At 43.5% G+C, this 26,724-nt stretch overlaps 2 protein-coding genes across 3 annotated transcripts in view; one reads left to right on the forward strand and one right to left on the reverse strand.

Moving 5' to 3' along the window:
- Positions 1–19,904, forward strand: part of camk1db (calcium/calmodulin-dependent protein kinase 1Db) — a 37,245-nt gene extending 17,341 nt beyond the window's left edge. The window contains exons 2-11 of one of the 2 annotated variants that reach the window (XM_063196549.1): positions 6,295–6,426; positions 9,898–9,972; positions 10,540–10,678; positions 12,611–12,734; positions 13,693–13,768; positions 14,141–14,253; positions 14,468–14,546; positions 14,898–14,985; positions 16,059–16,221; positions 17,147–19,904. In XM_063196549.1, coding sequence (XP_063052619.1) covers positions 6,295–6,426; positions 9,898–9,972; positions 10,540–10,678; positions 12,611–12,734; positions 13,693–13,768; positions 14,141–14,253; positions 14,468–14,546; positions 14,898–14,985; positions 16,059–16,221; positions 17,147–17,271 — 1,114 coding nt within the window. In that variant the 3' untranslated portion in view covers positions 17,272–19,904. The remainder of the gene's footprint in view (positions 1–6,294; positions 6,427–9,897; positions 9,973–10,539; positions 10,679–12,610; positions 12,735–13,692; positions 13,769–14,140; positions 14,254–14,467; positions 14,547–14,897; positions 14,986–16,058; positions 16,222–17,146) is intronic. The other variant, XM_063196550.1, reaches the window with a different exon arrangement.
- Positions 19,905–20,738: 834 nt separating this feature from the next.
- ucmab (upper zone of growth plate and cartilage matrix associated b) lies at positions 20,739–25,287 on the reverse strand. Its single transcript, XM_063196551.1, has 5 exons — positions 25,133–25,287; positions 24,796–24,864; positions 24,579–24,674; positions 22,676–22,774; positions 20,739–21,307 (listed from the first exon to the last, which is right to left on the reverse strand). The coding sequence occupies exons 1-5, from the start codon at positions 25,188–25,190 to the stop codon at positions 21,210–21,212; spliced, it is 420 nt and encodes a 139-aa protein (XP_063052621.1). The 5' UTR covers positions 25,191–25,287; the 3' UTR covers positions 20,739–21,209.
- Between the last annotated feature and the right edge of the window lie 1,437 nt (positions 25,288–26,724).

The following is a 26,724-nucleotide window of genomic DNA, read 5'->3' on the forward strand; positions in this document are numbered from 1 at the left end:
ATAAACCAATAAACTTTAATTCTACATGTAAGTGCACATGTTAATCTGACATATTAATATTACTGTATGTACATACCAAACAAATCTCTAAACCTTGCATTGTATTGCTATAACCTATTTGTTTGTGACCTGTTTGGTGGGCTGCCAAGTACGATCATCTGTCATGTGCTTCACTTGTATGCAGTAGAGCAGTGAGAGGCAGATGGCTTTGCTGCCACACCTGTCCCTTAAGAGTGTCAAACATGCACCCTGGGGAGAGCTGATGCTTCCTGTGGCTTCCTGCAACCTCTAATTGTTTTGTTTCTCAGTGGCGGGGAGCACATAACAGGAGCCTGTGCCTGGGTCTTATAACAGGAGCCTGTGCCTGGGTCATATAACAGGAGCCTGTGTTTGAGTTTTATAACCTGTGCACAATACATGATTGCCACTTCATGTGAAATTTCTGAAAATCCTGGTGACACAATGTTTTTTTTTATCCACATGCCGTGTTCATAGGATTTGTACAGGAAGGTGTTACGTCCAGCTGGGCATTGCTGCCTGTCGCACCTCCTCCGGTGCCCATGGGTCAGCTGCAGGGTCATCAGTCGGGAACCACCATTCAATAACGTTTCGCCCCATTAATCCCGAAATGTTTCGTGGTGGCGGGGCAGTGACAGGGACGTCTCCCTGTCACCCCCTGCAGCTGATGGGTGTTTTCCCCTGCGGCTGTTGTCTGGGGTGTTCGTCCCCCACGTTTTGTCCTTCCTGTTGAGCCAGAGCCAAAAGTTTGCCTTTTCAGCCTCCTCTGTCAAGGCCTTTGTTACCTTCCTGAGCCTTCCTCCGGTGAGTCCCACGTCCCTCAGGAGGCGTGTGGTTGACAAACCTATGAAGCCTCGACAGCCGACCTCTACTGGGTAGATGGTGGTCATCCAGCCAGCCTCCTGCACTCAGCAGCCAGCTCTGAGTACTTGGCCCTCTTACGTTCAAAGGCAGCCTCAATTCCCTCCTTCATAGGCTCCGTTAGTTCGATGAGGAACGCTGTTCTTGCCTTAGCTGACCACACAACAATGTCTGGTCGGAGGGATGTGGTGGTGATCTCCATAGGGAACTGAAGCTTCCTGTCAAGGTCGACTCTCATGCTCCATTCCTGGTCAGGGGTGAATGGCCTTGATGGTTTCCTTGGCCTGATGCTTCTGCTGACCCCTCCGTCTGCAATAAAGGTGGTGAAATCCTCTGGAGGTGGTGGTGTTTTCCTCCAGCACTTCGGCTAGCTTCCTCAGGACTTGGTCATGGCGCCACCTATAGCGGCCCTGTGAAAGCGCGATCTTACAGCCTGACACGATGTGCTGGAGGCTTGCATTGGGGGCATTGCAGAGTGCGCAACATTCTTCACTTCCGAACCACTGGTGGAGGTTCTGAGGGCAGGGAAGCGTGTCGTAAGTTCAGCGGATGAGGAAGCTTAGTCTTGCCTGTGGGATCCTCCACACATATGCCCAGCTGATGTTCCTATTTGTAATTCCCTCCCAGGTCGTCCAGCTTCCTTTCCGTCCCTGCGACACGGCTTTGATTTTGTACCGGTCGTCCTCCATCCTTGTCACCTCCGCCACCACCATCTCCTTCCTTTCCTTTTGGTTGGCCTTGGACCAGAAGCGTGGTGCATCTCCCCGTCCTAGGCCTGCCCTCTCTACCTGGACTCTGCCCATGATCTCTTGATGTTGGAGCCGGCTGATGGCTTGGATGACCTCGAACTGGGCCTTCCACTTGCGGCCTGTCGACACCTTGGCGTTGGCATTGCTTACAGACTTGTCTGTGGACTCCCTAAGTTTGAGGACCAACCTAGCTTTCTCCTGCATGTAGCCTAGCTGAAGTGACTTGAGAGGTAGCTGCAGCGCGTTTTTTCCAAAAAGTCCGGCTTCAGACAGGCACCGTGGCAGCGCCAACCACTTTCGGATGAATGAGTTGGCTTTCCCATCCATCTTACTCACAATTGATGAGGGGATCTCACTCATTTTCAGGGGCCACATTACCCTCTGGTGGAGCGTAAATTGGTAGCACCAGACCTTGATATGATATGTAAACCGGTTAAAAAATATCAACTTTTATGCATACGCGCAACCATGTCTCATAGCATGGTCCTGTGTTTGTATCTGTGTCTCATAGCAGGAGTCTGTATCTTTCTGCCTGTGTCTGTCTGTCTGTCTGTCTGTCTGTCTGTCTGTCTGTCTGTCTGTCTGTCTCTGTCTGTCTGGTCTTGGTCTTGGTCTGCAGGCCAGCCAGGCAGGTCCTCAGCTGCAGCAGTACAGTAGTGTGTTTATCTCCCCTGATCCTGTGATGAATTCAGGGCTGTCCCACATCAAAGCGGAGCGGCTACCGCAGGAGGAGTGAAGCAGGGTCACCTAAGAGCAAGAAGTAGATCATGCACAGCGGCGCGGCGCGTACATCTCTTAAAAGGCAGAAAGAATGTAAACAAGAGGATCGCACTCTGATGATCGGCGGCTAATGTGATGATACCCAACCAAACATTATTACATTACATTACACTTAGCTGACGCTTTCATTTATCCAAAGCGACTTACGGTTATTATTTTTCTGGGTGTTGGTTACAGTACCTGGAGCAATGTGGGGTTAGGTGCCTTAGGCACTTCAGCCATGGATGGAGATGTAAGGAGAGGTCAGGTGGGATTCGAATCTGCAACCCCTAGATTGAAAGACCAACTTTCTAACCACTAGGCCATGGCTGCCCCTTTCAACATGACACAAAGTTATTGTTTAATTTGCTAATAAATTATATTATTATAGGTATATGATTAGTGTCCAATGTTGGGCATTATCACATACTCTACAGTCATGTATGGATTGACTGAACTCTAATCCATTAACCTCTTTGCTAACTAGGCTAAATAAAGTAGAATATACAATGCCAACAATTACGCCTGGATCACACGTAGCAGTCAGCGGCATGGGGCGGAAAGAATCCGCTGGGGGTTCTGTTTCCAAGTCACAGTTGTTGCTTAACTTTTTTGCGCCGATGCCAGGAAAAAAAACACTGGTGTGAATTTGCAGTTACAGTGCTTCAGATAAGTGTCCTTGCATATTTAATTCATGAATGACATGTCATTATGAAACATAAATCCATTCATTGAATTCAGAATTGTTGGTCATCAGTGCATGCTCTGCAGTGGTGTTGGCAGATCAGGGGATTCCTCTTCACTGTGTGAGCTCATCTGTAATGCAGGGTGGTGTTTTGCTTGATTGAAGATCAGTCACCAGGATAAACATGTGGCATGCATGTGGATTTAATCTGGATTAAGACGGATTGGAGGTGTGTTCTAACTGCTGATGTCAGCAGGCCTCATCTGAACTGACCCGGATGACTTGGGTATGGGGAGACCGTAATGACCTGCCAGCAATTAATCAAGCCTTTTGTTCTGTGGATTTACACACACACACACACACACACACACACACACACACACACACACACACACACACACACACACACACACACACACACACACACACACACACACGTCTCTTCATATTTATTTATAGACCCCATTTCCATTTCAAACACAATGCATGGAGTGGTTATCATCTGTTGTGTGAAAGGACAACCTGATGCTTTTAAATACATACTGGACATCATTGAAGAGCTGACAGAGACTCTCGTCACATGGTCTCATGTAAATGAAGCTAGGCTTTTTGAGGTGATATTTTTGTTTACCGAGTGAATGAGTGTGTTACTAGGACTAAGGGTGTGTGTGTGTGTGTGGGGGGGGGGGGTCTCCCTAAGGACACACACCCACACACCCACACACACACACACACACACACACACACACACACACACACACACACACACACACACACACACACACACACACACAAGGCTTGAGCAGGGGATTTCGAGAGACCAGTCTGAGCTTAGCTCCTACCGTGCATCTGTTTGGCAAACCTCCACAGAGACTTGATTGCCTCCATTCACTTTGATAGAGCCACCACACAGCACAGCAGCATGGTGGGCATGGTGATGCTATTGTTGTATATGAGATGAAGAGGGGAGAGAGAGGAAAAGGGGGAAAGAGAGGATGTGTATATGAGATGAAGAAAGGATAGGGAAAGGGGGATTGAGAGGATGTGTATGTGTCATTAGTTTCCTCTTCCTGATCTTCTTCTTCCATGTTCCTCATATTAATATGGTTTTGTCATATGGCCCAGTACTAGGGATGCAAGTTATCGATTAATTAATTTATTGTTAGTTGATTGACCTTATCAATTGACTTATGATTAATTGATGAGCTGCATTTTCCTCAAATCTTAATCCCCGCCCCCACCAAAAAAAATGAAAATTCTAAAAATAAAAAAATAAAAATGAGAAAAAATGCTACATTTGAATGAATTTCTATTCATATTCTTTAATGCAAAGGTGATTGAAATGTTCCCAGTCTTCACAGTCCTCTTCACACCCATTTCGTAATTCCCATTTCACCTGGGTCTCTCACCAGTCGAGTGAAATTAATCATTAAACGATTAAATCGACTAAAGTTGATTTAATCGATTAATTGTTGACCTCCCTACCCAGTACTAATTTCATACATACAGAGGGGTTTGGAGTGGCTGAATTCAGACAAGATTTGTGATAGGAGGGGTCAGAGTGAACATTGAAATTTGAGATGTGCATCTTATGTTACCCAATGCCTTTGGTCATGACATTGGAAAATGATAACTAGTGGGAGGGGTGAAATGTACTGTTTGGCCAGTTGTCTGGTGACGAGAACAAAGCCCTTCAAGAACATCCAGTCCAGACTCCAGATGTAACATGGAAGGACTTTTTTGACAGGAGCGCTTACGTCTTTCAAGGCTCGGCTACCACATTTTACCAATGTGACAAACTGTTTGTATGTTTGAGGAAGGAGTGGGTTTGTGAGTGGGGTTTTTTTTGTTTCCGGGAGTTAATATGCTAGATGTTTGTTTGCTGTCTGTTATTGTGTGGGGTGTTGAATGAAGTCAGGGAAGAGGAAGTAAAGGGACAAAGCTATCTCGTAAAATGACAGATGATATCTCGCAGCAGACGTCATCAGGCATGTGCTGTAGGCCTATGTGATCAGGCTCTCTAATCGTGTGCATTCGGATGGCAAAAGGTACAAAGGGCCTTGCGCGATATGAGGTACTGAGGGAACATTAAAGCTGACCCGTGTGTGTTTGCACTCACTTCTGATGTTGATTTTTCATCAGCAAATAGATTCTTCCAGGCTATTAAGACGGCCACAGAGATATCTTGATATTATTTTTGGACGATTTCGGCAGTCACTCATTTCAAACGATGTTGCTATCTATTCACTCTTAGCCAGATATTGAAATATTTTGCATCAATATCTTGATATTATTTTTGGACGAATTCGCCAGTCACTCATTTCAAACGGTGTTGCTATCTATTGACTCTTAGCCAGATATTGTATCAATATGGCAAACATTTTGATACAATATTTTTGATACAATATTTTGTATCAATATGGCAAACATTTTGCATTGCATGAAACTGCATTACACTTCCTGGACACGTTTATCTTTTTGGCGCGTAAATGCATTTATCTTTCATCCACTTGGCCAGAACTAAATAAACTTTTTGGATGAACGGTAGAATACCTTCATAAACCAAATATAAGTCCTGTTGCTTACCACTTAGCTGTATTGTCTGCCATGATGTGGATGAATCATACTATACTATGCTATACATACCATGACTCATAGAAGATGTTTGATAAAAATGCCTGTAAAGAACAACAACAAAATAACAATCAAACCACAGCAAACTCTCAAAACTCTACTTCCGCTGTCCTTTCTGTGCACATTGCACATTACATTGCAATGAACTTTAAGCAAAATGCCAACTCTAGGTACCTAGATCAACAACTCAAAAGGAAGAGGGACATTTTTATTGCTGCCAGGGAGAGTTGTCTTGTAACTCTGGTTCGTGTCTGTGTGTGTGTGTGTGTGTGTGTGTGTGTGTGTGTGTGTGTGTGTGTGTGTGTGTGTGTGTGTGTGTGTGTGTGTGTGTGTGTGTGTGTGTGTGTGTGTGTGTGTGTGTGTTGTATTCACGACTGTGGGGGCGGTTGCATAAGACATCCAATAACAATGCATATTTATGCCACACGGTGAGTCATCATCTCATCTCATCTCTCACTTTCTCTCATCTCCCTCTCTATCTATCTTTCTCTTTATTTCTTTGTTTCTTTGTTTCTCTCTCTCTCCCCCTCTCTCTCTCTCTCTCTCTCTCTCTCTCTCTCTCTCTCTCTCTCTCTCTCTTTGTTGCAGCGGGGCGTTTTCTGAAGTGGTGTTGGCAAAGGAGAGGGCCACGGGGGATCGCTACGCCGTCAAGTGTATCCCCAAGAAGGCTCTGAGGGGGAAGGAGAGCAGCATTGAGAATGAGATCGCCGTGCTCAGAAAGTAGGTGATCACACACACACACACACACACACACACACACACACACACACACACACACACACACACACACACACACACACACACACACACACACACACACACACACACACACACACACACACACAGACCTGGAGATCACAGGCATCAACCCACTCATCATTACCTGAAAATGTATTACACCTGGGTAGCTTCACTGTTGTAATTCACACACAGTGAAATACTATATACAGTAGATGTGATATTAAAAAATACACAGGTGCTCAGAAAGTAAGTGCTCACTGACTCACCCACAGAGACATGGAAATCGGAGGCATCCGTCCACTCATTACCTGAACATGTACTAAGTATTACACCTGGCAGGATTCACACTGTAGAATGTGGGCATGGATAATAAGAAGCTGTATCTGTAGCTCACCCACTCACACATGCATGGAGATCACAGGCATCAATGCACTCATTACCTGACAATTTATTCCACAATTTATTCCACCTGTGTAGCTGCTGTAATTCACACACAGTAGAATATGTACCAGAAATATGGAGGTGCTCGGGAAGTTGACTCTCTCAGAGAGAGAGAGAGAGAGAGAGAGAGAGAGAGAAAGAGAGAGAGAGAGAGAGAGATCACAGTCATCGACACACTGATTATGACCTGGAAATGAATTTCAGCTGGGTAGCTTCCCTGTTGTAATGCACAAGCATAGAAATTGACATGGTATTAGCTCAGAAAGTAGGTGCTCACACAGAGACGCAGAGCTCAGAGGCATCGAGATCATTCAGTCCAAAAAGAGAGGGAATGTGTTTACATCAGACAAGTGTCTGCGCTTCATCCTAAAAAGATTCAACTGAAAAAATAAAGGTCAAAAACGTGTTCAGACACAATACCTGAGGAAGGTTTAAATGTGTAGCACCAAGTTAGATTCACTTCTGTTATTCACACACACAAGGGAATATGGGCGCAGTGTTAAAAATAGTATTCCCTCCATTCTCTCAGAAAGTAGGCGCCTGCACAGAGGCAAGGAGGGATCAGAGGCATCGACACTCATTACCTGAAAATGTGTTAGGCCTTGGTACATTCACGACTCTAATTCAAACACAGTGGAGTGTGGACATGGCATTCAAAATACTGTTGCCTCAGTTTGGTCTGAAAGTAGGCATTCGCACAGAGAGATCAAAGGCATCAGCATTCATTAACTGAGGAACCTTTTTGTTCACCTTTAAAAAATGTGATAAACCTGGCTAGATTCACTGCTATTATCGCGCACACAGTAGAATATGGGCATATATATATATACAGTATACACCAGAATCTTGTGAGCAAGATAGACGCATCGCATCAAGTGTGCGACTAAGTTAGCCGTGTCTAAAATCTTCGTTTGGAATGCAGACCTTGTGATTATTTAATTTTCCGTAGATGATGTGCATGGATCCTACAGCGTTATCCCTTAGATACCGTCGGTATTCCAAACGAAGATTCTATGTGCGTCTAACTTACACGCACGCTTGACGCCTGACCGGTTCCATTGAATTAATGGTCACCCCATCAGCCAATCGGAAAAGAGAATTCCATCGCAAAGGTAGATAAATATGTACAGTATATTTGGTATATGGAATGAAAGTGTTTGCTCAGAAAGAGAAATTAGAGGCATCAACAACTCATCACCTCAGGAGGGTTTAAAATATGTTGCACCTGGTTAGATAGACTTCAAATTCACACGCTAATTCACACAGTAGAATATGGACACTGAGGTGGTATTAAAAATAGTGTTCTCTCTACTAAGATGTGTTGCATCTGGGTAGATTCACTGCTTTAATTCACACACTGTGGAATACTGTTTGAACATTGACATGGTGTTAAAAAGTGGTGATCCCTCCTCAGTTCGCTTAGAAGGTTTCTTGCACAGAGACAAGGAGATCAGTGTCATCAACGTGCATTCCCTGAGGAGAGTTCAAAGTGTCTTACATCTGGATAGATCCACTGTTGCAATTCACCCTGTGGTAAATGAAACTCCTGGCATGAAATAACAGAATTCCCTTCATCTGCACCCCAAATGCACAGTGAAATGCATCTTTTGAAGCAAGGAGAGAGTTATGACCTTTCTAAAGGACACCTAGCCAGGGGCCCTAAGACTAATTGAACAGAATCTTTTCTTTCTCGTAACTGTAAAAAGAATGGAGGGTTTAGAACGATTCTAAGCACAGGTGCTGTTGGAAAGGGTCCTCAGACTAATTGAGCCCTTTTTTTTTCTCTGGCAATCGGTGGTGGTTGTTGCTGGTGGTGGTTGCTGCTGGTGGTTCTCATTAGACCCTGTAGGCGTGCCACTTCATCTCCTTGCGGAGGGCAGCGTATGTACTTGTATGACTAAGGCCCCCGTGACTCCACTGTTTTCCCAGCCCCCTCATCTCATCTCATCTCATCGCACCTGTCGCTCCCCCAGAGCCATCATCATCATCATCATCTGCAGGTCCCCAAGGCCCTCAGAGGCTCCTTCACACGGCCATCCAACCGTCTGCCCGCCCTCACACGCACCACCCACCCTCCTCCACTTTGGCCTTAGCCTGCCTCCCGCTTACTGGCTCTCTCTCTCTGATTCTCTCTCTTCCTCGTGCGTGCATGTTCGTTTAACGCCCCCAGCGTTGCCATGGTGACAGAGACAGGAGTTTCAGAGACGGAGAGGGGGACAGAGATGCGGCGAGACGTGAGAGCTGTGAAGTGATGCTGCTCCTTGAGCAGTGCCGCTTCAGAAAATCACAATGGGATGGGCAGCACCATCTAGTGGCAAGCAATGGCAGTGCAGGGGCATAGGAGGCCCATTTTTAATGGGGACCTTGTTCTTGTCACGGCTTCTTGAAGGAATTTCATTTCTGTGCTGCCTAATCTCTTGGTGGCAGATTGTTGGATCCATTCGTCTAAGAAGAGGAAATTTGCACAAATAAGGGGTGTGAAATGGAATGAGTGACGCCCGGCTGTTATTTATTAGCTTTTATGGTCACCGCGTTGAGATTCAACCTTTTCAGAGCAGCTTCTACTGTGGAAACTGTATTCCCTCCTGTCCTTGTCCAGGAAAGGAAACTTCAGTAATATGACTGGAAACCTGTGGGTGTGGTTATGGCCTGATGTTGTGAAGCACAATGCAACATTTGTGCTCAACACATCCTTATGGCTTTTGAGCATACCTTAGAACGTACCACGTTTTTTAACAACTTGACATCATTTTAACTTGTAGCCATGTTCATGCTTGTTTGAAATTTACTGGGCCATGACAGCCAAATCTTTCACTGTTGTACACAATGTTTATATTCGTTATTGCATTATTTTGCAGATTCATCTCTGATGTCTATTGTGATTATTATCCAGTATTACTCAAAGAAAGGAGAGGGGTGTATGTAGTAAAATGTCTGTCAGAAGTCGGTATGACATAATCATCCTGTTGAAAAACATGAATGGAATTTGTGTTGTTGTCGTCCTTACAGGATCAAGCATGAGAACATTGTGGCCCTGGAGGACATCTATGAAAGCTCTCATCACCTTTACCTCATCATGCAGTTGTAAGTCAAGTCAAGTCAAGTCAAGAGTACTTTATTGTCACAAATCTATGAAACAGGGTTAGCAGAAGTTTGAAATTGTGTTTGGCCAGTCTCCAATGTGCAGTTTAACTAAAAACATTTAAATAAGACATTGACAATCTCTCTCACACACACACGCACGCACGCACGCACGCACGCACGCACGCACACACGCACGCACACACACACACACACACAACTAACCTAAGTGCTCTGAACATTGGACACTTTGGGCATTGTGTACTATCCCGTTGAAAAGTACTTGCAAACAGTATTCAGTCAAATATTCCTGCATAGTTGGATGGTTTGTTCTCTTGTTTTTATTGCCACTTTTGTCTTTGCATCGGCTTGCCAATGTCTGCATCTGTTATTGTTCCACTCTTTGCCAAGGGACATAGTGTCATCATGAACCCAGAGTGTATGTCTTGTGTTCATACTGTGAAATAAAGTCTGACTACAGTAGCAAATCACATACAAGTTCAATGACTGCAGGAATAATAGATCCCTAAATGACGTAATTAACAACAAATTGTTTCATTATTTCACCAGAGTGTCCGGAGGGGAGCTGTTTGATCGCATTGTTGAGCGGGGCTTCTACACGGAGCAGGATGCCAGCACACTCATCAAGCAGGTCCTGGACGCCGTCAACTACCTTCACGACATGGGCATCGTCCACAGGGATCTCAAGGTAATCTAGACATGGGCATCGTCCACAGGGACCTCAAGGTAATATAGACATGGGCATCGTCCACAGGGACCTCAAGGTAATATAGACATGGGCATCGTCCACAGGGACCTCAAGGTAATATAGACATGGGCATCGTCCACAGGGATCTCAAGGTAATACTGTAGACATGGGCATCGTCCACAGGGATCTCAAGGTAATACTGTAGACATGGGCATCGTCCACAGGGATCTCAAGGTAATACTGTAGACATGGGCATCGTCCACAGGGATCTCAAGGTAATACTGTAGACATGGGCATCGTCCACAGGGATCTCAAGGTAATACTGTAGACATGGGCATCCTCCACAGGGATCTCAAGGTAATGGACATGGGCATCGTCCACAGGGATCTCAAGGTAATGGACATGGGCATCGTCCACAGGGATCTCAAGGTAATATAGACATGGGCATCAGTTCTTAAAGTGTCCTTTGTTTCAGACATGTCTTATCTTTTACCTGACATATGAAACGACGGTGAAACTTCCGTCTTAATCAGAGGGTCACTTGGATGCTGATGTGTGACGTGCTTTAAAATCAGCTGCTGTTGTGGAGGCGTGACCTTCATGTCAATATTGACAGGTTGGTCACACCTTTTGCTGTTACGGTACATGCACACAGGGACGGCACGTTTCCTTAACGTTTCCGTGAGCAGTGCGAGTCCGAGAGGTTCGCGGGCTGCCTTGGACACTGCACAGTCAACGTCCACGTTCTATCCGCGGGCAGCAGCCATTCATTTTCAATGGAGCCCGCACGTTGAACGCGGACGTCTGCGCAGGAAAATAGACTTGAGTTCTATTTTCAAGGAGCAATGCGGACATATCCAGACGGGACGGACATGCGCCACGCTTACACCGTGCTCCTATGTGCAAGGCATGATTTGTTTTCATGTATTCTAACAGTGTCGGACTGATAACGGACACGTTCTGTGGACGTACTGTGGATGTCCACGCCGTTGGTGTGAATGCAACGTTGGAGTTGTGACCTCAGGATGGTGGTCCAGGTGTGAGAGAGCATATATGCTATCTCATCCCTGTTCATGGTGGTTGGGCTGTGCTTTCTGATCTCAACTGACTCCTTAATCCAATGGTGATACCTGTTGTTCTCTTGCTGTATGATTTTTGCATTGTCCCAGTCCATTATGATTTTCCCTTCTTCAATAGTCTGTAATTGCTGATTTGAGATTTCTTGCATGGTTTTTTTCTTCATTCCTCTTGTCGGTCTCTGTTCCGTTTTTTTCCCCCACATTCCTTTTTATGGGAAGTTTCACCGTCGAAACATGTCTGGGAAAAGATACAGTGAAACTTTAACATGTCTGAAACAAAGGAAACTTTAAGAATGTATTTAACAGACATAATAAACGTTATACATCGTCCACCAGGATCTCAAGGCAGTACAGTATGGGCCTCAGACGTCTCAGGCAGGGTTGCCAGATGTCACTGAAGGTTTCCAGTCCAATAAATGCCCCAAAACCGCCTCGAGGCACAAAATCCCACCCAATTTGAACAAAATTCTATAGATTCATATGGCCATGCATTTTCAGAAAAACCCAACCATTGCCGTTTTCTTTTACCCAAACATGCCAGCCCGGCATGAATACATCAGATGGACCACATGTACACGCAAATGTAAAATATGAAGTCAAAAGGAATACTTGAATGGTTGTGGGAAAACACTCCTGAAGTTTTGTGAACTAGGCAACACATATTTTTGATTGATGACAGGCATATTACAGAATGACTTGTATGTCCAGTTTTCTTCACAGGTAATACAGTAACAGATGTGCTGTATTACTCAATTAGCCTTCCTGTTTTTACAGGTAATACAGTAACAGGTGTGCTGTAATAATACAGTAACAGGTGTGCTGTATTTCTCAATTAGCCTTCCTGTTTTTGCAGCCAGAGAACCTGCTGTACTTCAGTGACGATGACGAGTCCAAGATCATGATAAGTGATTTCGGCCTGTCAAAGATCGAGAGTTCAGATGTCATGTCTACGGCTTGTGGGACCCCTGGATATGTAGGTAAGGTCGCCTGCCAGATTTTATTTTATTTTATTTTTATTTTATGCCAGATATTATTTTATTTTTATTTATCTCATGTTCAATCGGGAAGGTCCCATTGAGACACGTCACATCTTCCAGAGAGTCCTGGCAAGAATCAAACTGGCTCACTGCCTCTGCTCTGCTGCATTTGGATAAATGTCAGTTACCTTTTAGTAATAGAGGGAACTACTTTTATGTTACAGTCTCCATTAATTAAATCAATATGTTGTTACCTCCCTGATGGTGCTATATTTGTCTTGGGGGTTGGTACTGGGTGTTAATGCCTCAGTCAAATGCCACCTAGTACCTCTTGTAATTTGAACTATGTTCTGTATGTATATTTTGATCACCCTTATTCGTGCCAAGTCTCAGTAGGGGCCATGCCTTCTGTAACATCTTGTGTGCGTTCCAATTTTTGACCTTGCGTCCTTGTGCTTGTGGCCTCATACCAGGAAGTAATATGTCATGATGACATCACTGGCAACAGCATTATATTTCAATGTCTAGCAAAAGCTCAATTGTAAAGTAATTTTCGCATTTGCAATTGGGATGGTGATTGAAGAACAGTCCCCCCAAAAAATGTTGTGGCTAGGCCTGACAGCTGGGAAACGTTATTGTTTCTTCCACGGGGGCCAGGAGGTGGGGCGAGGCCACAATCACAAGTGGAGGAAACAAGGTCGCATATTGGAATGCACACCCTTAAGTCATGCCATTCACAGTTCAGACTCTGGGTGCCTCTGTTGTGCTCTGTTTTTTAGATGCACTGGTACATTTGTATGTTAGGATCAAGCTATGCACTTTTCCTTTTGTCAATTGTGGGCATGCTCACCATCACGGAAAATGCTGACACAGTGACTTTGTAGCTTTTAAAAAAACTATGTCCCATATAGAAGCTGCTGAGTTGTATTGTGTCTTTTGTGTTTTTTTCCTGTAAAAGCCCCTGAGGTTTTAGCCCAGAAACCCTACGGTAAGGCAGTGGACTGCTGGTCTATTGGAGTCATTGCCTATATATTGTGAGTAGCCCTTGCTGATTTTTCAGTCATGTATACATGCTTCCATCCTTTCACTGATTCCTTTATAAACTGTATGTGAGTCAAAGACGTTTTTCTGGGCTTAGACGTCAAGTGGCGCAGCAGCGTCTAATGCCCATAAATGAATTAGTAATTGGTGGTTGATATGTTGCAATAAATATGCTTCTTAGATAGTCCACTAAAAACAAAACAAACAAACAAACAAACAAAAGTCCATACAAAAGTGACAGTGACTTTCTTTGCGCCGCCCTGACCTGCTAAGACGTCACTGACCCATGTCCTGTATAATAGTATTGTGATGTGACTGAATACTGAAGTTGGTAAAAAAAATGAACACTATTCACTTCATTGCAGATTGTGTGGCTATCCTCCATTTTATGACGAGAACGACTCCAAGTTGTTTGAGCAGATTTTAAAGGCAGAATACGAATTTGATGCACCATATTGGGATGATATCTCAGACTCAGGTAAAGTGTGTGTGTGTGTGTGTGTGTGTGTGTGTGTGTGTGTGTGTGTGTGTGTGTGTGTGTGTGTGTGTGTGTGTGTGTGTGTGTGTGTGTGTGTGTGTGTGTGTGTGTGTGTGTGTGTGTGTGTGTGTGTGTGTGTGTATGCGTGTTTTGTAGAGAAAGTGAAAGGGGGAATGTTCACTTAGCATACGGTGTATCCTCTTGTGACTTGCAGCTAAAGATTTCATCGGTAATTTGATGCAGAAGGACCCAGAAAAGCGTTTCACTTGTGAAGAAGCTCTGGTGCACCCATGGTGAGTTGGGCCCCTTTTTGTTAGCCTGGCTCGCACCAGACGGTGTGTGTAGCTTTGGCGCCCCCTGGTGGAGCAGAGCTACACACGCTACCTGAACCAGGCTACCTTTTTGTGACCTTGAAACAGTACGTTCTATTACTTTATATATTTAACAGTTTATCAGTCACTTTTGCCCTCTCGTTACTGAAAAAGCCATGTTATTACTGGCTCACCTTTATTGGTACATAACTACAAGATGTTATTGCAAGGACGGTAGAGGACGCAGAAAAAGTCTGAATATGGCAAAAACAACACAGGCCCTGTGAGAAAAGTGATACATGGTTGAACACTCACACCTGTTCTGTTTTTCAGGATAGCTGGAGATACCGCGCTTTCCAAGAACATCCATGAATCTGTCAGTCGGCAGATGAAGAAGAACTTTGCAAAGAGCAAATGGAGGGTAGGTGGCCAACTGGCTCCCTTCATGTTCTTCACAATAGATCATGTCGGTTCAGGTTATGTAATTTAATTCATTCATTATGCGTTTAATATGAGCTCCAAGCAAACACTTAACTACTTTTTAGTAACTAACATCAATATCAAAAGATTTAAGGCCCCTTCTGATTGGAACAGCCTACCTTGATCTTTAACCCCTTAGCGCAGAGCCTATGTTATAACCTCACTGTCACACTCACCAAAATTGTAATGGCTATGTCTTAATCTGTTACTTAAGGCTCTCTGTACTGTCATAGCAATGTTGTTATGATGTACCGTAGTTCAGTATTTTCAGCAAATACTGAATAGGTCTGCCGGCGACCCCATCTACAGTAAGAGGCTACGGTCCATATCATATTTTCCTTCTTTTAAAGTATCCCTTTTGAACTACATTCAATCATGTGACCAATGTTTCAGCAGTGTATGACATGTACCCTCTTCTCTACATTCTCTATATTGTCATTCTTTTTCATTATGTCACTGTGTATGTGTATGTGGATGTACAGCTACAAATTGTATAGACTTAGATGTGTCCTCACATATGGTTGTGGTTGCATATATTTTGATTGCATGCATACACATGTATGAACATGTTGACATGTGTATTTATTTGTTCGTTTTAACGTGGTACCTTGTTGCTTGCTTGCTTTTCATCCATGATGTTAACTTGCACAGCACATCTTTTTGGCTAGAGATGGGAAATGTGGGGTCGGTGATAGTGAGGAAGAGCTTGAGTCTGTGTGGATACAGTATGTGTTGTGTTTGTACTTTGAGGGCCGTCTCGAAAACAAGATGTTCATTTCAATTTCAAAAAGAAAGAAAAGAAATGTTGGTGCAATAATGATGTTTATTTTTAATCAACACGTTTGACTTGGCAACATGGTCATTGTAAAAGCAATTTTCTGTCTGTGTTTACAGAGTTACCACACTTTGTACTATTTGCATTGCATTTTGTTAAAGTAGTCATGCTAAGTCAGTGAAGGAATATAGTACCAGCTGCAGTCTTATGCAATTGTAATGTAATGCTCCGCCCCACAGCAAGCCTTCAATGCCACCGCCGTGATCCGCCACATGCGCCGCCTGCACCTCAGCAGCAGCCTGAACCACAGCGTGGACGCCACCGGCCATTGGCTGCAGAGCCCCACCTCTGGACCAATCAAGAGCCAGTCTGTTGACTGCTCCTCCATCATTCACAAAGAAGGTACAGTGCATGTGGTGTTATGTCTTGGGTGCTTTAACCTAATGAAAATGAGTCTTCGGTCCTTTACTCATTTTACTCAAATTTTGACTTTAAATTGACCATTTACATCCAAATTTGTCTTTGTAGTTTTGGGCCTGTGTGGCTTAAGTTGCTTTGATCTCCTTGTACTCTATGCTACCACTGCATACACAGAATATCTCTATATTGCGGTTTCATGTAAATGTACTATTCTGTGGCCTGGGAGAATGAATTTGTGTCATTACGATCCAAAACTAACTTGCTCTTTCAACCTTAAAATAATATTTCCAAAGTTTCGACTTGCAGCAGTTTGGCGCCCTCCATGGGCTGTAATCACACTAAACAGGTTTAGAGTGAAATAAATTCCCTGTCATTGTGATTACAAATAGTCACCACCTTGCACAGTGAAATTGTATCTCTGCTTAACCTAGTGTACTGTAGTAGGTGATAGCCTGACTGGCACCCCAGGGGAGCAGTGTGGAGGGACGCTGCCACGCTCAGGGTTCATCAGATCAGACCTGGGGGGAGGATGGGGGAGACAGCTGCTCATTCAGTACCCTCAGCTACAGCTACCTATCAGTATTTGCCATGGAATTTACAAGTCTGACTCCTTAACCAGCTGCATAATTGCCCAGTGGCGATGGAGAATTTAGTTTTCAATCTGTAGGGTGATCGGAGAACCAAAATCTCTTAGTATTGCTTTAACCCCTTAGCGCTGAGCCTCTTTTATAACCTTATTGTCCCCAAAGTGGTAATGACCAAGTCTTAATCGGTTGCTTAAGACTCTCTGCATTGCCATAACAATGTTGTCATGATGTAGTTGAGTAGACTTGGCCCATCTGCAGTAAGAGGCTACAGCCAGTTGGTTGCAACACCCACATTAGAGACCCCTCTTCTTTGTCTCCAGCAGCCTCTCCAGCCAGCGCCTGCAGCATGGAGTCCAGCAGCAGCCCCTCCTGCGCCGGCTCGACCGAGCCCCGTCAGCCCCGGCCCTCCACCGTCACCACCATCCACACCGGCAACAACAAATGACAGCAGAGCCTCGGGGAGGGCTGCCAGGAGGCCGCGACCGCCTGAGGAACGTCGCCAGGCAACGGGCACTCATCTTCCCACTCTCCCACTTGTACTTGTTCTACTTTCTGCCCAGGGTCCATGTTTTATGGAGGACAGCTGTTGGTTTATGGTGTCGGAGGTCGGAGTTCGCTTTTGTCTGCTGGAGCAGGATGAGAAGGGGTCTTCTTCAGCGTGGAGGAGGCTGGTTGGTGGGTGTGTGGATGGATAAGTTGGTGGGTGGTATGGATAGGGGTGAGAAGCTGACCCACAGAGTTGGCCTTATTTCCAGTCGTTCTGCTGGTCTCTTCTTGAAGGAAGGGGGAGCACCAGAGATGAGTTGGCTGGGTTTGCACATGTCAGAGAGAGCCCATCATGTTATTTCCACTTGTGTATAACAACTACAAGCTGCTGTGAAACTGTATTGTTTTTTTGCCGCAAGAGAAAGAGTGGGGAGTTTTGAGAGGTGGTCTAAAACAGTTTGAAAACAAATTGATATCAGACATATATCTTGTAGCAATTGTTGCATTTTTTCACACATCATCAAACTATTTTTTTCTGGTTCAGTTACGTATCATCAGCAGTTGTACAAAAAAATAGAGTTGAATTTCATGACGTGTTTACAGGATAAGCATCTGTTTCACTCAATTGGTCCACATAATTGAGGGCAAGAACATTGAATATTTGAGGCAATGTACTTATTTTTTCTAATGGTGTTTTATGGATCGGCATATGACATATGGTATACCTAGTGTGAAGCTACGATGCTTTACTTGGTCTTGTTATTACGTTTGTATGCCCATTTCTCTAAAAGGAGAGACTGACGTTTTACTGCATCTGGTTTTTCTGTTAGATGTTCTGTATTCAGTACAATTTTATTTGTGACAATGTTACTTCTTAGGATAGTTCTTAGGATATTATTGGAATGGGTTTCATATTACACACCATGCATTCGTTTTCCTCTCTCTCTCTCTCTCTCTCTTTAATAAGTTGGCATCTACAGGTTTTATCCCATGTGCACTCAGGAATTTTGTTAGTTCCACAACCACAACTCTGATTGGTTGAATTGGTTTTATTCGGGCACCGCAGAGCTTTCGTTTATAAATTAATAATCATTGGCAGACACTTGTTTACATTAAGGAGTTGTGATTAATTTGAAATCCTCATATAGCCTTGTTGACCTACAGCCATCTTGGTGATAAAATACTTCATTTGCATTTTCAGGACAGAATAATAAACTTTCACGAAAATGTCACAACCGGTAGTTCATGATGCAGATGTTGTATTAAGCATCTGATTTCATTAATTCAGAATTGGGCATCTGCTAAATCTCAAGTAAATCGTTAACGGCCCCAAAGTAATGGACACACTTGCGATACTATCTAATGTGGGTTTGCAGTGGGTAAAAAATGGTCTGTGTTTGTTTGTACTATATGACCAGGTTCTTCAGTTGGGAAGTTGGTGGGTGGTTCAGATTGATGTACTTTTCAATGGCTGGTATTTGTAACTGAAGATGTAACATTATTTTCGCAAAGAATCATTTTAATGGCTGTAACCAGGTGATTTGCACAAAAGAATATCTCTATATTGTGGTTTCAATAAACATGTACTATTCTGTGGACAGGTAGGAAGAACTGTGTCGTTTCATCGGTGAAAAGTACACACTGAAAAAGTCCAACATGGATGTCTTAAAGTAAATTGTGTCAGTCTTATGCAGGGTGAATTGGTTCCTCTGATTTGTAGGTTTTGAATAAAAAAGTCAAACATTCATAAAATATTTAACCTCTTTTGGAAGTGTGTTGTATGAAGTGTATCTTATGCTACTAGTATGTGAGCAGACAGTGTGACTTTGGAGAAAGGAAAGGATCTCATTTCAAGTAAACTGCAGTACTTTTATTTTACTCATTTTTTTTCACCTGGCCCAGTAGAATTCTCTGTTCGATTGACATTTGGTTGTACACATACAGCCAATCACACAAGTCACAAGTCTGTAATACATCATTGTATTTCTATGTTGAAATGATTACAGGAAGAAAGCCCCATGCATTATTTTCCCCTCTTGCTTTGAATGTGTTGATTTATCATTGAGACACTTGAGTTGGCTGCTTTGGCCATGTGAGAAACCAGCACTACATCTTCCTGTACCTCTCAAGTCAACTCGACAGTCTTTGGATGCCTAGCAAACTAACTAACCCATTCACTCCTGCAATCTTTATGACCAGCAACTCAAATGTATTTGCACACACTGCTCCATTGTGTAATGTATTGTAAAAGAATGGGGCACTCTTTGAATGTTTTTTTGCCTTTGTATTTTAAATGATTGCCATTGTGGTGAGTCAGGTGCCAATAAAAGAAGACGATTAAACGCTTGTCAATGTTCCTGTCATGGCCGATAGCCCAAGTGGTTATAGTGACCTAACTATCATGTGGAGCAACAACACCCTTGTAACTTCTGTAAAGTGTCGTAGAGTGCTTAATAACAGTGATGTACTACTGTATTGTTATGTGGTCATAACAATGCTTTTGGACAATCACGTCAAGTATGTCCCATTACCAAAGATAAATTGGTTATATTTTCTTCCAAATAAATCTTACCTGTCCTACCTATGTACACATCTCTGTTTCTGTGGTCTTCATTTGCGTCTAGGTGCGTGCCTGTATGTATGCGTTTGTGTGTGCAGTGTGAAATGTTGGGTTGGAGCTTTCACCAAATTTGCTTAGTTCTGTTTCTGTTTTTTATGATAAAGATTTTTTTTTAGAAAGGAGAGGATCTGAAAATAAATAGTTAAGTCCTTTTGGCTCCAGTACAGTATTGGTTAGTGGGCCTTCATACGTGAGCTTTGAATTTAGCATCTATGTGCCGCTCCGCTCCTTCAAATCACAGGATGTGCGGCTGTGTAGCACAAGGGTGGTTCTGTCTAGAAGCGTTCCCACCGTCTGCGAAATGACAGATGGAAGAGAAGACTATGCACATCTCTGTGGTGCAGAAAATGAACTCGGGTTTTTCCACACAAATTATATAATGAGTTTGAACTTAATAGAATTCCGATCCCAAAGTATTTTGTTGTGCTTTAATTTACATAAAGCTGAAACTGTGTGATCCCAGAGGTACATTTTCATATGGGAATTTGAATTGACATCACACACTTTCACACTTTCATGCATTGGCAGTTTGGGTGTGCAGGTGTGTGCAATATCATTATGCATAGAGCGTAGGCTTATGCCTTGTCATGCATACTGTACATTTCTGTTTTTGTTTTTGTTCTCTCTAAAGCAGTTTTATATAATTGCATACCTTACCTTGTCAGTTTTGTGGATTTGTGAAAAACACCCAGCCATGTCCATGGGGATCAGCGTATGGTTTCGACTGACCTTGTGTGTTATTAATGGCCCCGAAGAATTAAACTATTGGTTTAAAGAAAGGTTTATTTGAAACCTTTGTGCCATAATACCGCATTGCACATAAAATACGCCAGACAACAGCATCATATGCATCCATGAAAGAAGTTCCAGATAACATTGTTATTGCATAGCCTATATATTTTGTTATATATATATACAGTATATATACAGGTGTATATATATATGTCACAAAGAGAAGCCAGAAGAACAACTGCTAACCAATCTGAAAACAAGAAATCAGCACTGGAAAAACAAAACACATCTAAGTAGTACTGAAAAAGGTAGTGTTCCATGTTTTAGTTCCTAACCATCCACTACAAAAGAATACATTGTATTACAGTACATACAACCTTTTTAAAACCTGACGGTTATGGGATGTTAGTTTATTAGACGTAACCTATACTTTATAAGATTGTGATTTCTTATGATTGCTTCCATCTCTGTCTTTATCCATGGCCCAGTTCTGAGTTAGTGGCCTCTGTATGTAGTGTTGTGCCCTCTGCTGTCGTCATCACTCCTCAGACCGTGTGGCGGTTGTACTCGTAGGAGGGGTGCATGCCGTCGTAGTGGAACTCTCTCCACTGCTCGGTGCTCTCGCGGCCTTTCTCTTCCTGCTCTGTAAGGTCATGGGTCAAAAGTTATCTTAATTATCTTTAAATCTTAAAAAAAATATTAGCACTATATTTTTCAGGTTTTTTTGGGGGAGGGCAGTTGAAGGACAGCACCGGACAGTTGAAGATGGAGAAAGGACAGTTGAAGATGGAGAGAGGAAACCAGTGGGGGAGAGGTATAGGGTGAGATTGGGCAATTACTCCGGCCGGATTCGAACCTGGGACCCCATGGGCATGCAAGCCCTATGTGGGGGGCAGAGGTGGAAAGAGTACTAAAATATTGTACTCAAGTACAAGTACTGTTACTCTGTTGAAAATGTACTCAAGTACGAGTAAATTTACCAGTCAAAAAATCTACTCAAGTAAAAAGTAAATAATTTAAAATGTACTTTGAGTAAAAGTAAAAAGTTACTTTTTAACAATCAGCGTCTTTTGCCTCTAGATGTGCAAGGGGTGCACTGGGTTAGAGGAAGAACAGCTATGTTGATCTCCTCTGAGTTAAGTGAATCTCCATCATCAGCCTCCATGTCAGCCATCAGCGTTTCAGTGAGAGGTCGCACGCGCCAACTCTTTATAAATTAGGCTAGAATTCTAGAGGTTTTTTTTATTTTTTACTCAGTAACGCCTGTGCTGTAAAATGTACCGAAGTACATTACTCGAAAGAAAATTTACTTAAGTAAAAGTAAAATTACAAATTTTAAAAAGTAGTTTAAAAAGTACAAGTACACAAAAAAGCTACTCAATTACAGTAACGCGAGTAAAGTAATTAGTTACTTTCCACCTCTGGTGGGGGGCTTACGAGCTGCACCACAGCAGCCCCATATTAGCATTATCTTTTTAAATCTTTTTGTAAGTATGTTTATGGGGCCCTTATCATGACAGGACAGTGTGAGAGGAGACAGGAAATGAGTAGGAGAGAGATATGGGGTAGGGCCACAGACCTATGGGTAGGGCTGGGCATGCAAGTCCAAATGTGGGGGGCTTAGCGTGCTGCGCCACAGTGCCCCCATATTAGCATTTTTTTAATTAATTAAATGGACTGAAGCTATTTAAAAATCGCTGCCAAAAGAATGTAGTTGTGGGAAACTGGACTTTGTCTTTGTGGCTTGAAAGAGGTTTCACCTGTTCCTCTGACTAGACTGCTTTGGTTCTAATTCTGAAGAGGGAATCACAGGGTGCTTATCTCTGGAAAGGGGATCTATTAGGCGAATCCCCTGAAACAATTGGACTCTTTTGGCATATATGACCTGAATGAGTGAGAATCTTCATAAACATCTCTACTGGCTTTACAACCCTATCATCACCAGATCTAACATGACATGACAACAGCATCACAAATACGTTTTTGGTCTTTGCCAAGTGGCAAGACTTACCGTCTCCTTCCTCCTCAGCGTAATTCTCAAATTTGCTTCGTTGGTTTTCGTGGTATTCCCTCTTGCGCTCATCCGCAGCCAACCTCAGCCTCTGCTCAGCTGCAGAGAGAGAGAGAGAGAGAGAGAGGGAGAGAAAGAGAGAGCACTTAAGCATTACAATACCAATAATTCCTGTCCACTTCTACGTCATAATTCTATATCCATCTTGACTCAAAACCCCATGCCAGACTGCTTTCGCATTCAAATGACAGTGACCACTCAGATCATTGGAAATGTATTGTAGCCTCTAGTCTTAGCGTAGATACGCCCACCAGCCTCTTCAGTCTTTGCTGAAAGACTCAACTACATCGTAATAACATTGTTATGACATTACTGAGAGCCTTATGTAACACATTAAGACTTAGTCATTACTAATTTGGTGGCAATAAGGTTATAACATAGGCTCTGTACAAAGGGGCTAAAATAATGTAAAAATGTGTGCCCTGAGGATACACATGCATGGTTTATGCTCAACGCAAATAAACTTTGACCTTCCCTGGTTAGGTCAAACCTTCAGGTCAAGATGACCTTGCAACAGGTCATCTTTAAAAGACTCTTAAAACGGGTCCACCTGAAAATGCCTCCTCAGAGAAAACAAGTCCTGACAGGATTGCATGCAAGCCCAAGCATCCAAGTGAAGATGGAGGAAACTTTTACACATCATTTGCCGATTAACTGTAACCAACCACTGTGGTGCTCCAAAGCCTACCGTAGATCAAATATTTGGCTGTGTTCGTCTGCCAGCCGAGTGGCTGCTGTAGCTGGGATGCCTGGCACGAGGCCTCAAAGGTAAACACACTTTATGTAACCAGATGCCTACCACAGCCAGCTCCTCTCTTCCCAAACACCGCTCCGCTCCAACCATTCACACAAGCTCAATAGGAGCTTCACAGTTGCAGACCCACTGACTTCCTATGTGGCTCCCACACAATGAGCTGCAACCTTTTTTCAAGTTTTATTTCATAGGTCTACAGTAGAGTAAACTGCATAGGGTCTTTTTTTCCTAATTGTAACTCTTGTGTTTACCACTGGGTGGCATTGTTCGCATTAATGTTAAATCAACACATTAAGTCACGTTAAATGAATTCTGAGGGCTTGTCAGTTTGGTGCTTAGCAGTTAGATAGTAATGAGGCTGTGCTGCCATTCTCTGTTATGTGTCAATCTGACCTGTTGTAGGAGGAGAGAGAGAGAGAGACAGAAAGTGAGAGGGGGAGCAGACAGACAGACAGACAGACAGACAGACAGACAGACAGACAGACCGTCGAGGGGGGGGGGAGCGGAGAGAGAGAGCGAGCGAGAGACACAGACACACACTCAGAAATAGACAGATAGACTGACAGACAGACCGATGGGGAGAGAATAAGAGAGAGACTTACAGATAGAGAGACAGACAGACTGTCGGAGACAGACAGGCCGATAGAGAGAGAGAGAGAGACAGAGACAGAGAAATATAGAGGGAAGAGCTGGTTGTGGTTGCTCCATGCTGGCCTGTGGCTCCTGCCTGTGCGTGCAGAGCTGCTGCCCTGGTGCATTCTTGCTCTGGCTCAAGGCAGCAGTCCAGCAGGAAAGGCACCTGTGGAGCCCCATGCAGCTCTCCTTCCAGCTTATTAACTTCCTCTCTCTCTCTCTCTCTCTCTCTCTCTCTCTCTCTCTCTCTCTCTCTCTCTCTCTCTCTCTCTCTCTCTCAGTCTCTCTGAGATTATTCAATTTCCTCATTTTGAACAAAACACAACATTCATAGAGAAGGAAGAAAAACACTGTTGGTTATATCACATAATTACAAAATGTTGCTGCCTGTCATCTTCTAACCGACCTCACAACTAACCAGAAATGACACAATTTATGGAAAACAATAATGCTCACCATTGAGCTCATCCTGAGACTTCACATCCCTCCTGCTTCTGCGCCTGAAGAAGGTGGAAGCATCTGACTCTGGCATGAAGATCCTCTTCAATGCCCCTATAAGGAGAGCAGCAGGAAGATGGTGAGAAAAATGATGGAAGATATGAAAAGCTGCTGGATAATATACTTTGCACTGAAGGAAAGAAAACTTTTTTTAAGTTTCCATTTTCTTTGTCACCTTGAGGAGTATTCGCCTTGCCGTCTGTCTTGTCATCAGACACAGCTGCGCTGTTAGCCCCATTGGACACTGTGAAAGTCACATACATGTAGACCATGGAGATTGGTATAGGCATTTGACATTAATAGACAATTCAGTGGTAAATCCAGTACTCATTACATCTGACCTAACAAAATACAACTGCAAAGGAAGAGAAAAAAGAGGTCGACAGATTACTGTCCAGTTACCACACTCCAAGCAAATCCACTTTTTTTTGTTTTGCCGAGAGCATCTTCATCCACCTAAACTCCTCCAGTGGTTGTGTGTGGGGCCCTGAGTCGAAAGGGCTCATACTCACAGGTCAAAGCGACAAGCACGGCAAGCAAAGCCAGAAGCGCTGGGTGCGTCCAGGACATTTTTCAGAGCTGTGTTGTCCGTCCGTCGTGTCGCAAAGGGGATTGCAGAACAAAGCTGAATGGAGCGAGGATGGCTATGTGAAGTGGGAAGAGAAGTCCTGCAAGGTGGGGCGAGTGATGGGGGGGGGTTGGGGTGGGGGTTGTTGAGGGTGTGTGTGTGTGTGTGGATTTGAATGGGGTTGGGAGGGGGGGGGATGGGGTACTGGAAGGTCAGCTCTGGCCATCCCACCCGGCAGAGAAAGGGGCGGAGCAGAGGAAGCAAACAAGAGATGGATAACTGTGGCTGAGAAACAAACTGGACACATTTTACAGCTCAATAAGGGTGATGGTGCTTACCGTATGTTAATATGGCCGTAACTACCATTGAGGACACAGAGGTCATGTCCTCTGTATTTTTTTCAGTAATGTAAAATGTATCTATTGATGAAAATCGATATATGATCAACAATGATACATTCAGTCTATACACCACCCCCATTTATCCTTAAGGCAGTGATTAATGAAAACTCAAGAGTTTGACTGAAGTGTTTGAGGCATTCTAAATGTACAGTATGCAGTACAGCACACAGTATTTGACCACAGTATTTGACCGCAGTATTTGAAAATGTCTGGTTACGGTCCTGGTTGTTAATATGGCATTAATGCTACATCAACAGGAAGCTTCAGTCCAACCATTTTGCTGACAAGGGCCAAGGTGTGTTATCTTCGATGCGAGTGGTGGTCTCAATCCAGGTGGAGCTTGGATACTATTTTAGAGTAGAAGTCGGAACACAAGAGCCCATAGACTAGGGTGGAGCAGACCTTTTCCAATATTGTCTGAGGTAGTTGTAAACATTCTTCAATGAGGCCAGCATTACCAAAAAGCATGCATCATGCCCAATTCAGTCACGTTCATCAAGTTAATTAGCCTACTCGGAAGAGCAACTGTGCATTTAATGACATGCACTTGAATTTCTATAAACATTGTTTATAACATTGCAATCAGTTCCCAATCAGTGTTGTGTCAGTAAAAGAAAATGCTTGTTGATCCAAAAAAAACATGTCCACACATGTTCAGGAGACCTCAGGTTCCACTACAAGTTAGATCCCATGAGGAATTCCTAAACATGTCCTGTGGGCAGGTACCTGTTTTCTTTACTTTACTCTACACCTGAAATGAACTAAGAGAATCATGTCAGTATGTTTGTTAAAAAACAAATGCACCAGTTTAGATGTCACATGCTCACTCAGTAGAAACATTCGACTACATCTATCCACTAATGGGAGCCTATGCTTTTGACTAGGTTATTTCTGTTACCAAGATGTCTGATTTCCATATCCCTACAGAAATCCCGACCCTTATATGATTGACAATCAGCCTACTATAAAGATGTCTGAGGTAAAGTTTACCTTTCGTCTAGGCTGTGGAAAGCATGTGGATGTTTGGGTTGAATTCGTGCCCTGAAGGATTATTGGGCCCCCACAACAAGGGAGCTCTCACAGCGCTCAGCATAGCTCCTCCAACCAGAAACCATGTTTACCTAGTCATGCTTTT

The sequence above is a fragment of the Engraulis encrasicolus genome, chromosome 4 (genome assembly GCF_034702125.1).
Source record: "Engraulis encrasicolus isolate BLACKSEA-1 chromosome 4, IST_EnEncr_1.0, whole genome shotgun sequence".
NCBI classification, from domain to species: domain Eukaryota; kingdom Metazoa; phylum Chordata; class Actinopteri; order Clupeiformes; family Engraulidae; genus Engraulis; species Engraulis encrasicolus.

Coding starts and splice junctions, on each gene's coding strand:
- ucmab (XM_063196551.1), bottom strand. CDS start 25,190: ATGTCCTGGACGCACCCAGCGCTTCTGGCTTTGCTTGCCGTGCTTGTC. Junction 24,675..24,795: donor CAAGGCGAATACTCCTCAAG/GTGACAAAGAAA, acceptor CTCTCCTTATAG/GGGCATTGAAGAGGATCTTC. Junction 21,308..22,675: donor CGCTGAGGAGGAAGGAGACG/GTAAGTCTTGCC, acceptor ATGACCTTACAG/AGCAGGAAGAGAAAGGCCGC.